The sequence below is a fragment of the Argentina silus genome (genome assembly GCF_951799395.1).
Source record: "Argentina silus genome assembly, chromosome: 9".
Lineage (NCBI taxonomy): Eukaryota > Metazoa > Chordata > Actinopteri > Argentiniformes > Argentinidae > Argentina > Argentina silus.
In genome coordinates this window covers 22147971-22162970 of record NC_139663.1, presented here as the reverse complement: position 1 = coordinate 22162970, position 15000 = coordinate 22147971, and the positions used below count along the sequence as shown (strand labels likewise).

Here is a 15000-nt window from a genome sequence, read left to right as displayed (position 1 = left end):
GATCATCAGACAGAGAGAGCCAGGGGTTTGCAGTGTTGGGGTCCAGAATCACAGGAGCTTCAAAACAAACACAGATGCATTCAACACATTATATACTATATTATTTGTTGTACACGAAGAATGTTATATTTCTATGAACATACATGAACAAATAATCCATTTGATAGTTATTCTTAATCCATTTCTGGTCAGTACTAACCGTGCTTGACAATCCCCTGCATCTTCTCCCAGACTCTGAACTGCAGGTTGCCCAGGTGTTTGGCCACGTCTATCAGCGCTCCTGAAACCCTCTCTGGGTCTGGCAGTGTGAACTGGGCTCTGGAAGAACATTCAGGAGTCAGTGCTGCTGTGGGCTTCGGTTCAGAACCACAGAGAAGATAGACAGGAGACAGATCACTTACTTTTGTGATATAAACCAAGATTACTTTCATGGTTCACAACTTTTAAAGAAACAGTTCACTAAAAAGTGAAGCAGCACTTGGAGATCACACTTTTGATAGTATTTTCTTGTAATGGTTTAGTTGTTTGCTGTTCCCTGCTGTAATCTTGCCACTGTTGTATTGTAAGTCTGACAGAGCTGAACATTACAACTCTGAGCTGCACTTTACCCTCATCAGGTGGTTCAGAGGTGTGGTTTACAGACTTGACTTGACTTGACTTGACTTGACTTGACAGAAGCCTTAAAACCCTAATATTTACCACTGGTTACATCCTGTACATAGATATAAACATATATGACTGTCTACATGTTATTAATGTAGGACCATCCCACCATGAGGTCAGAGCAAGGTCATTTAGGTTATCAGTCAAAAGTAGCAGACTCAGCAGATCAGCAAACAAGCTTATATTCAATTTATTTAAATGTACATACAAGGAAATGTTGCCAATGTAGCCAACATAAATTAACTTGATTATCAATCTGTATTTTCAATCGTTTGACAGCCCTAATATTTTAATATTTGTGATTATAGCACCATAACACTCACTTTGGTGCCCCTGGGCAACATGGAGTTAATTGGCAGCAGTAAAGAAAGAAACAAGCATTCACAATAAACAGGTTAAACAATAAACATTGTAGTGAGAAATAAAATAATTAACTTCCACTATCGTAAGACACAATCTTGAATATAAATCAATCAAATCAAATGTTAGTTGTCAAATCAAAACAATCAATTACTTGAAAATTATAAGAAAAAGGAAAATATAAAAAATGGAAAAAAAAGGGAAAAAAAAGTATAACTCATTCACTCCTCACTATGATGACATCACGGTCAGAGACACCTCTGATTGGCAGATCTGTAGATCAGGGTGTTTAGCATCACCAGCTTCTCCAATATAGAAGTAGGGGAACAGTCTCTCAGTGAAGGTGTCTTTATAAGTGTGGATGAGTGTCTTGTCTTCAGGGTCGTAGAAGGACACCTCCCCCTTGTTGTAGTCCAGCTGTACTCTGATCTTCTGTGGTCTCCTCTTCAGAGTGATGGTTTTACCCACTACATCTGTATACTGACCAACCCTCTGTCCTATAGCCCAGGTTCCACACTCTGGTGATGCGCGTGCCTCCCCCTGTCTGTCACTGGACTCTTTAACCACACCCATGTTCCATCCAGGATGGTCCCCCACCTCCACCTCCCAGCTGTGCTTTCCTGAGATGAACCCCTCAGATCCCACAACATTAAAATACGTCATGAACCGTTCTGGGTTGTCAGGAACCTGCTGGATTGCGTCTTCCTGTCTCACACTGGTCAGATCATCAGACAGAGAGAGCCAGGGGTTTGCAGTGTTGGGGTCCAGAATCACAGGAGCTTCAAAACAAACATATATGTATTCTACACATTATGCGCTACACTATTTATTATATATTATATATTATTTATTTATTAATGTTGTATTTCTATGAACATATTCAAATAATTTATTTAGTAGTTATTCTTAATCCATTTCTGGTCAGTACTAACCGTGCTTGACAATCCCCTGCATCTTCTCCCAGACTCTGAACTGCAGGTTGCCCAGGTGTTTGGCCACGTCTATCAGCGCTCCTGAAACCCTCTCTGGGTCTGGCAGTGTGAACTGGGCTCTGGAAGAACATTCAGGAGTCAGTGCTGCTGTGGGCTTGGGTTCAGAACCACAGAGAAGAGAGAGAAGAGACAGATCACTTACCTTTCCTTACTGGCCTTGAAGTTCTGGAGAGGAACAGAGGAGAATAGTCATCACTGCTTTCGTAATCTACAAGCCTTTGAATTAATTCAACATTTCTGTCTGAGAGAAAGCAGTCCTTACCTGCAGGAAGGAGATGTCTTCAGCTTTCAGCTCCTCTTCTAAGACTCTGATTGTGTCTGAAAGTGATGATATGTGTCTGTTCAGCCCCTCAATCTTCTCCTTCATCACCTGACTCTTCTGCTCCTCTTCCTCCCTCAGTGCAGCTATCCTGGCCTCCTCTTCCTCTCGTAGAAACTGGTGAAGTTTCTCAAATCCCTCCTTAATCTGTCTCTCTGTGTGCTTGGCCTGGCTCTGGAGACAGCAAGGGGAATATATCTTATGATCACCATAGTTTTATTACCATATAATACATTAAGTATTTTCACTTTAACTTTTGTATTATTATAATTATTATGATTATTATGATTATTATTATTATTATTATTATTATTATTCAAATTTTAGATTAAATGTATGCTGCTCTCTTTATGATTTTGAGTTGCAAATGCATGACTATCAGTTAGATGTCAACAGTGTCCAATACTGAGCAGAACAAGAGAAGACCACATCACTGAATACAACAGGTTGCACGGTTACACAGTACCTTAATGTGCTCTGATGTTTCATCACAGGTTTGTTTAACTTTGTTAAAGACCTCCAGCTTCTCCTGTAAGGGTTTCAGAGCTGTCTTGAGTTCCTCCTGGATTGAGAGAAAACTTTACTGAGGAGATTTCTGGACTCATTTGACAGTATCTGGTTTACCACAGTTCTGTAGGAATCATTATCATAATCCTTATAGTCTGTGTCAGAGAAAAGCATTCTCTCAGCATTGCCAAAACTATGTTTCTTATTTCAGACAAAAAAGGATGAATTAGAGTAAAATTATAACAGAAACTAAAAATTATCTTTTTCTTTTCAACCGGCATGTGCAGAACATCGAGTGACACAGCTAACTATCTGCCACAGAATTTCAAATAGTCATCTTATTGTATATATTTAATTGATGTTTACCTTATGTTCCTGTGCTGCCTCGTCTACTGGGACACAGTCATGAGATTTGTGTTTCTTTGAGGCCAGACACACCACACAGACGGGCTGTTTGTCTACCAGACAGAAGAGCTTGAGTTTCTCACCGTGCAGACTGCACAGCTCCTCAGACCCTGACTCCTTTCTGACTTCTCTCTTGTAAGAAGCCATTTTCTCACACGATGCCAGTCCCTCTTCTGTATGAGCTTCTGGAGATTACTTGAACTTATTTTCTTCCGCTTTTAAAGAAACACTTCACTAAAAGGTGAAGCAGAGAAACCACTTTTGATAGTGTTGTCTTGTAATGGTTTAGTCTTCTGCTATTCCTTGCTGTAATCTTGCCACTGCTGTGTTGTGAGTTTGATCGAGTTGAATATCACAACACTGAGCTGCAATGCCCCCTCATCTGGTTGTTCAGAGGTGTGGTTTACAGGAAACCAGGTAGACAGGTTGATCGTGTGAGAGTGGCATGTGTGGCATGTGTGGCAGGTGTGGCAACTTTAGCTTAAAAGAGCGTTGTTCTAACCAGACCTCACCCATAGATTGTGATGTGATACATTAGCCAGTAGGCAGTAAATCAGGTCAACAAGGGAAAACCTGGGGCCTCTATGGATACCAGGTATTATTTTCCCATACGTTACATCAAGAAATATGATAGGATGATACAACATTGTGTGTGTGTGTGTGTGTGTGTGTGTGTGTGTGTGTGTGTGTGTGTGTGTGTGTGTGTGTGTGTGTGTAAAGCTCTGTGGGTGATGGTGTGTTTGTGTCTGTATGCTCCCCCCCCCCCTTACACAGTCCTAGATTAGCCTCCTCATATTAACCACTGGTTACTAACATGCATAGTGCCTGTCTCCATGTATAGATATGCATGTATGATCATCCCACCATGACGTAGGATTAGGTTGTTTTGGTAATCACTCAACACTGACCGACAGCAGATCTGGGATCAGCAAAAGAGCTTTTATTAAATGTACCACAATTTACACATGAGGAGATCTTCCCAATGCAGACCACGAGTCATAGAAGAATCACATTCTGCCTGTTCCATTTGGATTCATACTTGTTACAACCCGGCTCGCTAGGGGAAAGGGAAGCAACATATAACCAGATGGATTTGGTAAATTATAGTTATTTTATTAACAAGGAACTTAAATCGTTTTATAAAGGTAACACGGGTCATACAGGTTCAGTGGCTACAACAATAGAAAAAAGGGCCGGCAGGGGCTGTTCAACTCAAATAAACAAATAGAACCAAAAGAGAGCTCATAAACGGCGAGCCAAACCTAAACTTTCATTGTCTAATCAAAACCAAAGCGAAAACAAAACCTCACTGGCCTAAAGCAGTGGACAAAACTTAAATACAGTGCAGAACAGCCACCTCTTCTCCTGGAGCGTCTAAACAAAGGAATCTACTAAGTGTGGTGCAAAATCAGTACAACGAAACTATACTTGGCCCAATTTTCGGTAACCATGAACCAATCATAATCGATTGCGCTATGCACAGTATCACAATACGAAGTATCTCTTTCTAACAGGTCTACACAAAAATCTAGGGTGCTAACAAGTTTCTACAAAGTCTATTGTTCTACACAAGTCTCTCACGGGAACTGTTCAAACACACACAGCCCCCTGACTGACAAGCTGTTCCGACTTTTTCTACGGCCGCGCTGGGACCCGATAGGCGCGCTGGGACCCGATAGGCGCGCTGGGTCCCGATAGGCGCGCTGGGACCCGATAGGCGCGCTGGGTCCTGATAGGCGCGCTGGGTCCCGATAGGCGCGCTGGGACCCGATAGGCGCGCTGGTTGCGATGCATCCAATCCGGATCCGCGCTGGCGATGCCGACGGAGTGGGCGGAGCCTCGGAATATCGTAGCGCCCAGCCTGATTGACAGCACAACAAGAGACACATACGGGCGGGCGTCGGCTGCGGCCGTAACAATACTTTTAAGCAAAGTAAGCAAGTAAGTGTAATGTCAACACTGTCCCACAGCAATATAACCACTACAAGTTATGATAAAAAATGCCTTCACAGTTTGACAGCCCTGATATTTTCAGATTGATGATTCTAATACCATAAGACTCACTTTCGTGCCCCTGAACCACATTTAGTTTATTGGCAGCAGGGGAAAAAAAAAGGTGAAAAAAAACATTTACAATAAACAGAATAAACAATAAAAACTGTTTTAGAATTATTATTATTATTATTATTTTATTATTAGTCTTTTTTTTTTTTTTAAAGAACTCCACATTCTTAAGACACAATCATGATTAGAAATCAATCAATTATTGAAAATGGTAGGAAGAAGGATGAGTATGTTTGACTCATGTTTCACAAGCAGACTCATCCACTCCTCACTGGGATGAGACCAGGGATGAGACCAGGGGGTGAGACCAGACCCTCAGACCCAGCCTCAGCTCTCTGACTTCTCTCCTGTAAGAAGGCCTCACACAGGTTCTTTAGAGCGAGGCTAAATTAAAGAGGCTCCCTCATTGAGGATCTCATCCCACAAACTGGACATTCACGACATTCCTTCTGTTCCCAGTATTCCTGTAGACAGGCTTTACAGAAGCTGTGGCTACATGACAGGACGACAGGTTCTTTAAAGATGTCACAGCACACAGGACAGGAGAGATCCTCCTCTGGGAGAGACGATTTAGCAGCCATTTTCTCACACGATGCCAGTCCCTCTTCTGTAAACGCCTCTTAAGATTACTTTCATGTTTCATAACTTTTAAAGAAACAGTTCACAAAAAAGTGAAGCGGCACTTGGAGATCACACTTTTGATAGTGTTTTCTTGTAATGGTTTAGTTGTTTGCTATTCCCTGCTGTAAACTTGCCACTGTTGTATTGTGAGTCTGACAGAGATGAACATTACAACTCTGAGCTGCACTTTACCCTCGTTAAGGTGGTTCAGAGGTGTGGTTTACAGACTTGACTTGACTTGACTTGACTTGACTTGACTTGATTTGACAGAAGCCTTAAAACCCTAATATTTACCACTGGTTACATCCTGTACATAAATATAAACATATATGATTGTCTACATGTTATTAATGTATGACCATCCCACCATGAGGTCAGAGCAAGGTCATTTAGGTTACCAGTCAAAAGTAGCAGACTCAGCAGATCAGCAAACAAGCTTATATTCAATTTATTTAAATGTACATAGAAGGAAATGTTGCCAATGTAGCCAACATAAGTTAACTTGATTATCAATCAGCATTTTCAATCGTTTGACAGCCCTAATATTTTAATATTTGTGATTATAGCACCATAACACTCACTTTGGTGCCCCTGGGCAACATGGAGTTAATTGGCAGCAGTAAAGAAAGAAACAAGCATTCACAATAAACAGGTTAAACAATAAACATTGTAGTGAGAAATAAAATAATTAACTTCCACTATCATGAGACACAATCTTGAATATAAATCAATCAATCAATCATTTGATATCTACAGGAGAAAATAGAAGTACATTTGACTCATGTTTACTGAACACAAACTGTAGAGCCTTATTCTGTAGGTTGGCAGTTACAATAAGAAGGATTGGCAATGATATGAACTGTTAATAACAAAGCATCCTTTAATATAAATGATCTTATTTTCATATTTTCATATTTGTGATTCTACAACCATGAGCCTCACTTTGGCGGCCCTGAGAAGCCTTTAGTTAACTGGCAGCAGTAAAAATACATTCACCTACAATAACCACAACCAACCAGTGAGACATGAAAAAACCTTCCACAGTCATGAGACACAATCATGAACATAAATCAATCAAATCAAATGTCAGTTGTCAAATCAAATCAATCAATCACTTGAAGATTATAAGAAAAAAGAAAATATAAAAAAAGGAATAATAAGGGAAAAAAAAAAAAAGTATAACTCATACACTCCTCACTGGGATGACATCACGGTCAGAGACACCTCTGATTGGCAGATCTGTAGATCAGGGTGTTTAGCATCACCTTCTTCTCCAATACAGAAGTAGGGGAACAGTCTCTCAGTGAAGGTGTCTTTATAAATGTGGATGAGTGTGTTGTCTTCAGGGTCGTAGAAGGACACCTCCCCCTTGTTGTAGTCCAGCTGTACTCTGATCCTCTGGGGTCTCCTCTTCAGAGTGAGGGTTTTACCCCTTCCATCTTTATACTGACCAACCCTCTGTAGTATAGCCCAGATTCCACACTCTGGTGATGCGTCTACCTCCCCCTGTCTGTCACTGGACTCTTTAACCACACCCATGTTCCAGTCAGGATGGTCCCCCACCTCCACCTCCCAGCTGTGCTTTCCTGAGATGAACCCCTCAGAGCCCATAACATTAAAATACGTCATGAACCGTTCTGGGTTGTCAGGAACCTGCTGGATTGCGTCTTCCTGTCTCACACTGGTCAGATCATCAGACAGAGAGAGCCAGGGGTTTGCAGTGTTGGGGTCCAGAATCACAGGAGCTTCAAAACAAACATAGATGTATTCTACACATTATGCGCTACACTATTTATTATACATATTATACATATAGATTATATATTATTTATTTATTAATGTTGTATTTCTATGAACATATTCAAATAATTTATTCAGTAGTTATTCTTAATCCATTTCTGGTCAGTACTTACCGTGCTTGACAATCCCCTGCATCTTCTCCCAGACTCTGAACTGCAGGTTGCCCAGGTGTTTGGCCACGTCTGTCAGCGCTCCTGAAACCCTCTCTGGGTCTGGCAGTGTGAACTGGGCTCTGGAAGAACATTCAGGAGTCAGTGCTGCTGTGGGCTTGGGTTCAGAACCACAGAGAAGAGAGACAAGAGACAGATCACTTACCTTTTCTTACTGGCCTTGAAGTTCTGGAGAGGAACAGAGGAGAATAGTCATCAGTGCTGTAGTAATCTACAAGTCTTCTAATTAATTCAACTTTTCTGTCTGAGAGAAAGCTGTCCTTACCTGCAGGAAGGAGATGTCTTCAGCTTTCAGCTCCTCCTCTAAGGCTCTGATTGTGTCTGAAAGTGATAATATCTGTCTGTTCAGCCCCTCAATCTTCTCCTTCATCACCTGACTCTTCTGCTCCTCTTCCTCCCTCAGTGCAGCTATCCTGGCCTCCTCTTCCTCTCGTAGAAACTGGTGAAGTTTCTCAAACCCCTCCTTAATCTGTCTCTCTGTGTGCTTGGCCTGGCTCTGGAGACAGAAAGGGGAATATATCTTATGATCACCTTAGTTTTATTACCATATAATACATTAAGTATTTTCACTTTAACTTTTGTATTATTATAATTATTATGATTATGATTAAGATTGTTATTATTATTATTATTATTATTCAAATTTTAGATTAAATATATGCTGCTCTCTTTATGATTTTGAGTTGCAAATGCATGACTATCAGTTAGATGTCAACAGTGTCCAATACTGAGCAGAACAAGAGAAGACCACATCACTGAATACACCAGGTTGCACGGTTACACAGTACCTTAATGTGCTCTGATGTTTCATCACAGGTTTGTTTAACTTTGTTAAAGATCTCCAGCTTCTCCTGTAAGGGTTTCAGAGCTGTCTTGAGTTCCTCCTGGATTGAGACAAAACTTTACTGAGGAGATTTCTGGACTCGTTTGACAGTATCTGGTTTACCACAGTTCTGTAGGAATCATTATCATAATCCTTATTGTCTGTGTCAGAGAAAAGCATTTTCTCAGCATTGCCAAAACTATGTTCCTTATTTCAGACAAAAAAGGATGAATTAGAGTAAAATTAAAACAGAAACTAAAAATTATTTTTTTCTTTTCAACCGGCATGTGCATAACATCGAGTGACACAGCTAACTATCTGCCACAGAATTTCAAATAGTCATCTTATTGTATCTATTTAATTGATGTTTACCTTATGTTCCTGTGCTGCCTCGTCTACTGGGACACAGTCATGAGATTTGTGTTTCTTTGAGGCCTGACACACCAAACAGACGGGCTGTTTGTCCTCCAGACAGAAGAGCTTGAGTTTCTCACCGTGCAGACTGCACAGCACCTCAGACCTTGCCTCAGCTCTCTGACTTCTCTCCTGTAAGAAGGCCTCACACAGGTTCTTTAGAGAGAGGTTAAGGGGAGGGTTGTCTTTCGAGGATCTTCTCCTACAAAGTGGACATTCCCGACATTCATTCTTTTTCCAGTGTTCCTGTAGACAGGCTTTACAGAAGCTGTGGCTACATGACAGGAGGACAGGTTCTTTAAAGATGTCACAGCACACAGGACAGGAGAGATCCTCCTCTGGGAGACATGATTTAGCAGCCATTTTCTCACAGGATGCCTGTCCCTCTTCTGTACGAGATTCTGAAGATTACTTGAACTTTTTTTCTTCCGCTTTTAAAGAAACACTTCACTGAAAGATGAAGCAGAGAAACCACTTTTGATAGTGTTGTCTTGTAATGGTTTAGTCTTCTTCTATTCCCTGCTGTAATCTTGCCACTGCTGTGTTGTAAGTTTGATCGAGTTGAACATCACAACACTGAGCTGCAATGCCCCCTCATCTGGTTGTTCAGAGGTGTGGTTTACAGGAAACAGGAAATCTGTATGTGTACGTGTGTGTGTGTGTGTACGTGTGTGTGTGGCTGTGTGTGTGTGCCTGTGTGTGTGTGTGCCTGTGTGTGTGTACGTGTGCGTCCGTGCGTGCGCGCGCATGTGTGTGTGTGTGTGTGTGTACATGCAGGTATGCGTGCGTGTGTGTGTGTGTGTGTTCCTGTAGTTGAGGAACCCCAGTCTCAGGTTACAGTGCTGGGAAAAACATACTGGGCTGTGATGGTAGACGTGTGTGTATGTGAGTGTGTGTGTGTGTGTTTGTGTGTTTGTGTGTGTGTGTGTGTGTGTATGTATGTGTGTGAGTGTGTGTGTGTGTGTGTGTGTGTGTGTGTGTGTGTGTGTGTGTGTGTGTGTGTGTGTGTGTGTGTGTGTGTGTGTGTCCGTCGGTGTGTGTGTCTGTGTGTGTGTGTGTGTGTGTGTGTGTGTGTGTGTGTGTGTGTGTATGTGTGTGTGTAAAGCTCTGTGGGTGACGGTGTGTTTGTGTCTGCATGCCCCCCCCCCCCCTTACACAGTCCTAGATTAGCCTCCTCATATTAACCACTGGTTACTAACATGCATAGTGCCTGTCTCCATGTATAGATATGCATGTATGATCATCCCACCATGACGTAGGATTAGGTTGTTTTGGTAATCACTAAACACTGACCGACAGCAGATCTGGGATCAGCAAAAGAGCTTTTATTAAATGTACCACAATTTACACACGAGGAGATCTTCCCAATGCAGAGCACGAGTCATAGAAGAATCACATTCTGCCTGTTCCATTTGGATTCATACTTGTTACAACCCGGCTCGCTAGGGGAAAGGGAAGCAACATATAACCAGATGGATTTGGTAAATTATAGTTATTTTATTAACAAGGAACTTAAATTGTCTTATAAAGGTAACACGGGTCATACAGGTTCAGTGGCTACTACAACAGAAAATTGGACCGGCAGGGGCTGTTCAACTCAAACAAACAAATAGAACCAAAAGAGAGCTCATAAACGGCGAGCAAAACCTAAACTTTCATTGTCTAATCAAAACCAAAGCGAAAACAAAACCTCACTGGCCTAAAGCAGTGGACAAAACTTAAATACAGTGCAGAACAGCCACCTCTTCTCCTGGAGCGTCTAAACAAAGGAATCTACTAAGTGTGGTGCAAAATCAGTACAACGAAACTATACTTGGCCCAATTTTCGGTAACCATAAACCAATCATAATCGATTGCGCTATGCACAGTATCACAATACGAAGTATCTCTTTCTAACAGGTCTACACAAAAATCTAGGGTGCTAACAAGTTTCTACAAAGTCTATTGTTCTACACAAGTCTCTCACGGGAACTGTTCAAACACACACAGCCCGCCGACTGACAAGCTGGCCCGACTTTTTCTACGGCCGCGCTGGGTCCCGATAGGCGCGATGGGACCCGATAGGCGCGCTGGGACCCGATAGGCGCGCTGGGTCCCGGTAGGCGCGCTGGGACCCGATAGGCGCGCTGGGACCCGATAGGCGCGCTGGGTCCCGATAGGCGCGCTGGTTGCGATGCATCCAATCCGGATCCGCGCTGACGATGCCGCGGAGTGGGCGGAGCCTCGGAATATCGTAGCGCCCAGCCTGATTGACAGCACAACAAGAGACACATACGGGCGGGCGTCGGCTGCGGCCGTAACAATACTTTTAAGCAAAGTAAGCAAGTAAGTGTAATGTCAACACTGTCCCACAGCAATATAACCACTACAAGTTATGATAAAAAAATGCCTTCACAGTTTGACAGCCCTGATATTTTCATATTCATGATTCTAATACCATAAGACTCACTTTCGTGCCCCTGAACCACATTTAGTTTATTGGCAGCAGGGGAAAAAAAAGGTGAAAAAAAACATTTACAATAAACAGAATAAACAATAAAAACTGTTTTAGAATTATTATTATAATTTTATTATTAGTCTTTTTTTTTTTTTTTTTTTAAAGAACTCCACATTCTTAAGACACAATCATGATTAGAAATCAACCAATTATTCAAAATGGTAGGAAGAAGGATGAGTACGTTTGACTCATGTTTCACAAGCAGACTCATCCACTCCTCACTGGGATGAGACCAGGGATGAGACCAGGGGGTGAGACTAGACCATCAGACCCTGCCTCAGCTCTCTGACTTCTCTCCTGAAAGAAGGCCTCACACAGGTTCTTTAGAGAGAGGCTAAATTAAAGAGGCTCCCTCATTGAGGATCTCATCCCACAAACTGGACATTCACGACATTCATTCTGTTCCCAGCATTTCTGCAGACAGGCTTTACAGAAGCTGTGGCTACATGACAGGACGACAGGTTCTTTAAAGATGTCACAGCACACAGGACAGGAGAGATCCTCCTCTGGGAGAGACGATTTAGCAGCCATTTTCTCACACGATGCCAGTCCCTCTTCTGTAAACGCCTCTTAAGAATCCTTTAATGTTTCACAACTTTAAAGAAACAGTTCACTAAAAAGTGAAGCAGCACTTGGAGATCACACTTTTGATAGTGTTTTCTTGTAATGGTTTAGTTGTTTGTTATTCCCTGCTGTAAACTTGCAACTGTTGTATTGTAAGTCTGACAGAGCTGAACATTACAACTCTGAGCTGCACTTTACCCTCGTTAAGGTGGTTCAGAGGTGTGGTTTACAGACTTGACTTGACTTGACTTGACAGAAGCCTTAAAACCCTAATATTTACCACTGGTTACATCCTGTACATAGATATAAACATATATGACTGTCTACATGTTATTAATGTATGACCATCCCACCATGAGGTCAGAGCAAGGTCATTTAGGTTACCAGTCAAAAGTAGCAGACTCAGCAGATCAGCAAACAAGCTTATATTCAATTTATTTAAATGTACATAGAAGGAAATGTTGCCAATGTAGCCAACATAAGTTAACTTGATTATCAATCAGCATTTACAATCGTTTGACAGCACTAATATTTTAATATTTGTGATTATGATACCATAACACTCACTTTGGCGGCCCTGAGAAGCCTTTAGTTAATTGGCAGCAGTAAAAATACATTCACCTACAATAACCACAACCAACCAGTGAGACATGAAAAAACCTTCCACAGTCATGAGACACAATCATGAACATTAATCAATCAAATCAAATGTTAGTTGTCAAATCAAATCAATCAATCACTTAAAATTATAAGAAAAAGTAAAATATAAAAAAAGTTAAAAAAGTTTAAAAAAAAACTCATACACTCCTCACTGGGATGACATCACGGTCAGAGACACCTCTGATTGGCAGATCTGTATATCAGGGTGTTTAGCATCACCAACTCGTCCAATACAGAAGTAGGGGAACAGTCTCTCAGTGAAGGTATTTTTATGAGTGTGGATGAGGGTCTTGTCTTTAGGGTCGTAGAAGGACACCTTCCCCTTGTTGTAGTCCAGCTGTACTCTGATCCTCTGTGGTCTCCTCTTCAGAGTGATGGTTTTACCCATTACATCTTTATACTGACCATCCCTCTGTTCTATAGCCCAGATTCCATACTCTGGTGATGCGCGTGCCTCACCCTGTCTGTCACTGGACTCTTTAACCACACCCATGAGCCAGAAAGGATGGTCCCCCACCTCCACCTCCCAGCTGTGCTTTCCTGAGATGAACCCCTCAGAACCCAGAACATCTGCATACTTCATGAACCGTTCTGGATTGTCAGGCAGCTGCTGGATTGACCCTCTATATCTCACACTGGTCAGATCATCAGACAGAGAGAGCCAGGGGCTTGCAGTGTTGGGGTCCAGAATCACAGGAACTTCAAAACAAACACAGATGCATTCTACACATTATGCGCTGTACTATTTATTATACATATTATACATATATTATATATTATTTATTTATTAATGTTGTATTTCTATGAACATATTCAAATAATTTATTTAGTAGTTATTCTTAATCCATTTCTGGTCAGTACTAACCGTGCTTGACAATCCCCTTCATCTTCTCCCAGACTCTGAACTGCAGGTTGCCCAGGTGTTTGGCCACGTCTATCAGCGCTCCTGAAACCCTCTCTGGGTCTGGCAGTGTGAACTGGGCTCTGGAAGAACATTCAGGAGTCAGTGCTGCTGTGGGCTTGGGTTCAGAACCACAGAGAAGATAGACAGGAGACAGATCACTTACCTTTTCTTACTGGTCTTGAAGTTCTGGAGAGGAACAGAGGAGAATAGTCATCACTGTTGTGGTAATCTACAAGTCTTCTAATTAATTCAACATTTCTGTCTGAGAGAAAGCAGTCCTTACCTGCAGGAAGGAGATGTCTTCAGCTTTCAGCTCCTCTTCTAAGACTCTGATTGTGTCTGAAAGTGATGATATCTGTCTGTTCAGCCCCTCAATCTTCTCCTTCATCACCTGACTCTTCTGCTCCTCTTCCTCCCTCAGTGCAGCTATCCTGGCCTCCTCTTCCTCTCGTAGAAACTGGTGAAGTTTCTCAAACCCCTCCTTAATCTGTCTCTCTGTGTGTTGGGCCTGGCTCTGGAGACAGCAAGGGGAATATATCTTATGATCATCGTAGTTTTATTACCATATAATGCATTAAGTATTTTCACTTTAACTTATTATTATTCAAAGTTTAGATTCAGTGTATGCTGCTGTCTTTGTGATTTTGAGTTGCAAATGCATGACTATCAGTTAGATGTCAACAGTGTCCAATACTGAGCAGAACAAGAGAAGACCACATCACTGAATACACCAGGTTGCACGGTTACACAGTACCTTAATGTGCTGTGATGTTTCATCACAGGTTTGTTTAACTTTGTTAAAGACCTTCAGCTTCTCCTGTAAGGGTTTCAGAGCTGTCTTGAGTTCCTCCTGGATTGAGATAAAACTTTACTGAGGAGATTTCTGGACTCATTTGACAGTATCTGGTTGACCACAGTTCTGTATGAATCATTATCATAATCCTTATAGTCTGTCAGAGAAAAGCATTCTCTCAGCATTGCTAAAACTATGTTTCTTATTTCAGATAAAAAAGGATGAATCAGAGTAAAATTAAAACAGAAATGATCGTTCATTTGTATCATTGTGAAGAAAACAACAACCCTTTATCCTTTCAACCGGCATGTGCAGAACATCGAGTGACAAAGCTAACTATCTGCCACAGAATTTCAAATAGTCATCTTATTGTATCTATTTAATTGATGTTTACCTTATGTTCCTGTGCTGCCTCGTCTACTGGGACACAGTCATGAGATTTGT

The 15000-nt window shown here is 41.6% G+C and overlaps 4 protein-coding genes across 4 annotated transcripts in view; 1 reads left to right on the top strand and 3 right to left on the bottom strand.

The window, feature by feature from the left end:
• The window catches only part of LOC310809220 (zinc-binding protein A33-like), a gene marked incomplete at its 5' end in the record, with an annotated part of 1525 nt that extends 518 nt beyond the window's left edge, over positions 1-1007 (bottom strand). The window contains 3 exons of the mRNA XM_083676414.1: positions 1-57; positions 200-353; positions 987-1007. The exon at positions 1-57 is cut by the window's left edge and continues 518 nt beyond it. Coding sequence (XP_083532540.1) covers positions 1-57; positions 200-353; positions 987-1007 — 232 coding nt within the window. The remainder of the gene's footprint in view (positions 58-199; positions 354-986) is intronic.
• The window catches only part of LOC310809905 (protein kinase C alpha type-like), a gene marked incomplete at both ends in the record, with an annotated part of 125921 nt that overhangs the window by 33573 nt on the left and 77348 nt on the right, over positions 1-15000 (top strand). The gene's annotated exons all lie outside the window — the stretch shown is intronic.
• On the bottom strand, positions 836-9732 carry LOC310809219 (E3 ubiquitin-protein ligase TRIM35-like). Its single transcript, XM_083676413.1, has 13 exons — positions 9097-9732; positions 8690-8785; positions 8167-8397; positions 8047-8069; positions 7845-7963; positions 7130-7676; positions 4155-4165; positions 3208-3431; positions 2801-2896; positions 2278-2508; positions 2158-2180; positions 1956-2074; positions 836-1802 (listed from the first exon to the last, which is right to left on the bottom strand). The coding sequence occupies exons 1-13, from the start codon at positions 9499-9501 to the stop codon at positions 1255-1257; spliced, it is 2673 nt and encodes an 890-aa protein (XP_083532539.1). The 5' UTR covers positions 9502-9732; the 3' UTR covers positions 836-1254.
• Positions 13008-15000, bottom strand: part of LOC310809829 (E3 ubiquitin-protein ligase TRIM35-like) — a gene marked incomplete at both ends in the record, with an annotated part of 2351 nt that continues 358 nt past the window's right edge. The window contains 6 exons of the mRNA XM_083677332.1: positions 13008-13558; positions 13725-13843; positions 13927-13949; positions 14047-14277; positions 14518-14613; positions 14951-15000. The exon at positions 14951-15000 is cut by the window's right edge and continues 358 nt beyond it. Of these exons, the coding sequence (XP_083533458.1) occupies positions 13008-13558; positions 13725-13843; positions 13927-13949; positions 14047-14277; positions 14518-14613; positions 14951-15000 (1070 nt within the window). The remainder of the gene's footprint in view (positions 13559-13724; positions 13844-13926; positions 13950-14046; positions 14278-14517; positions 14614-14950) is intronic.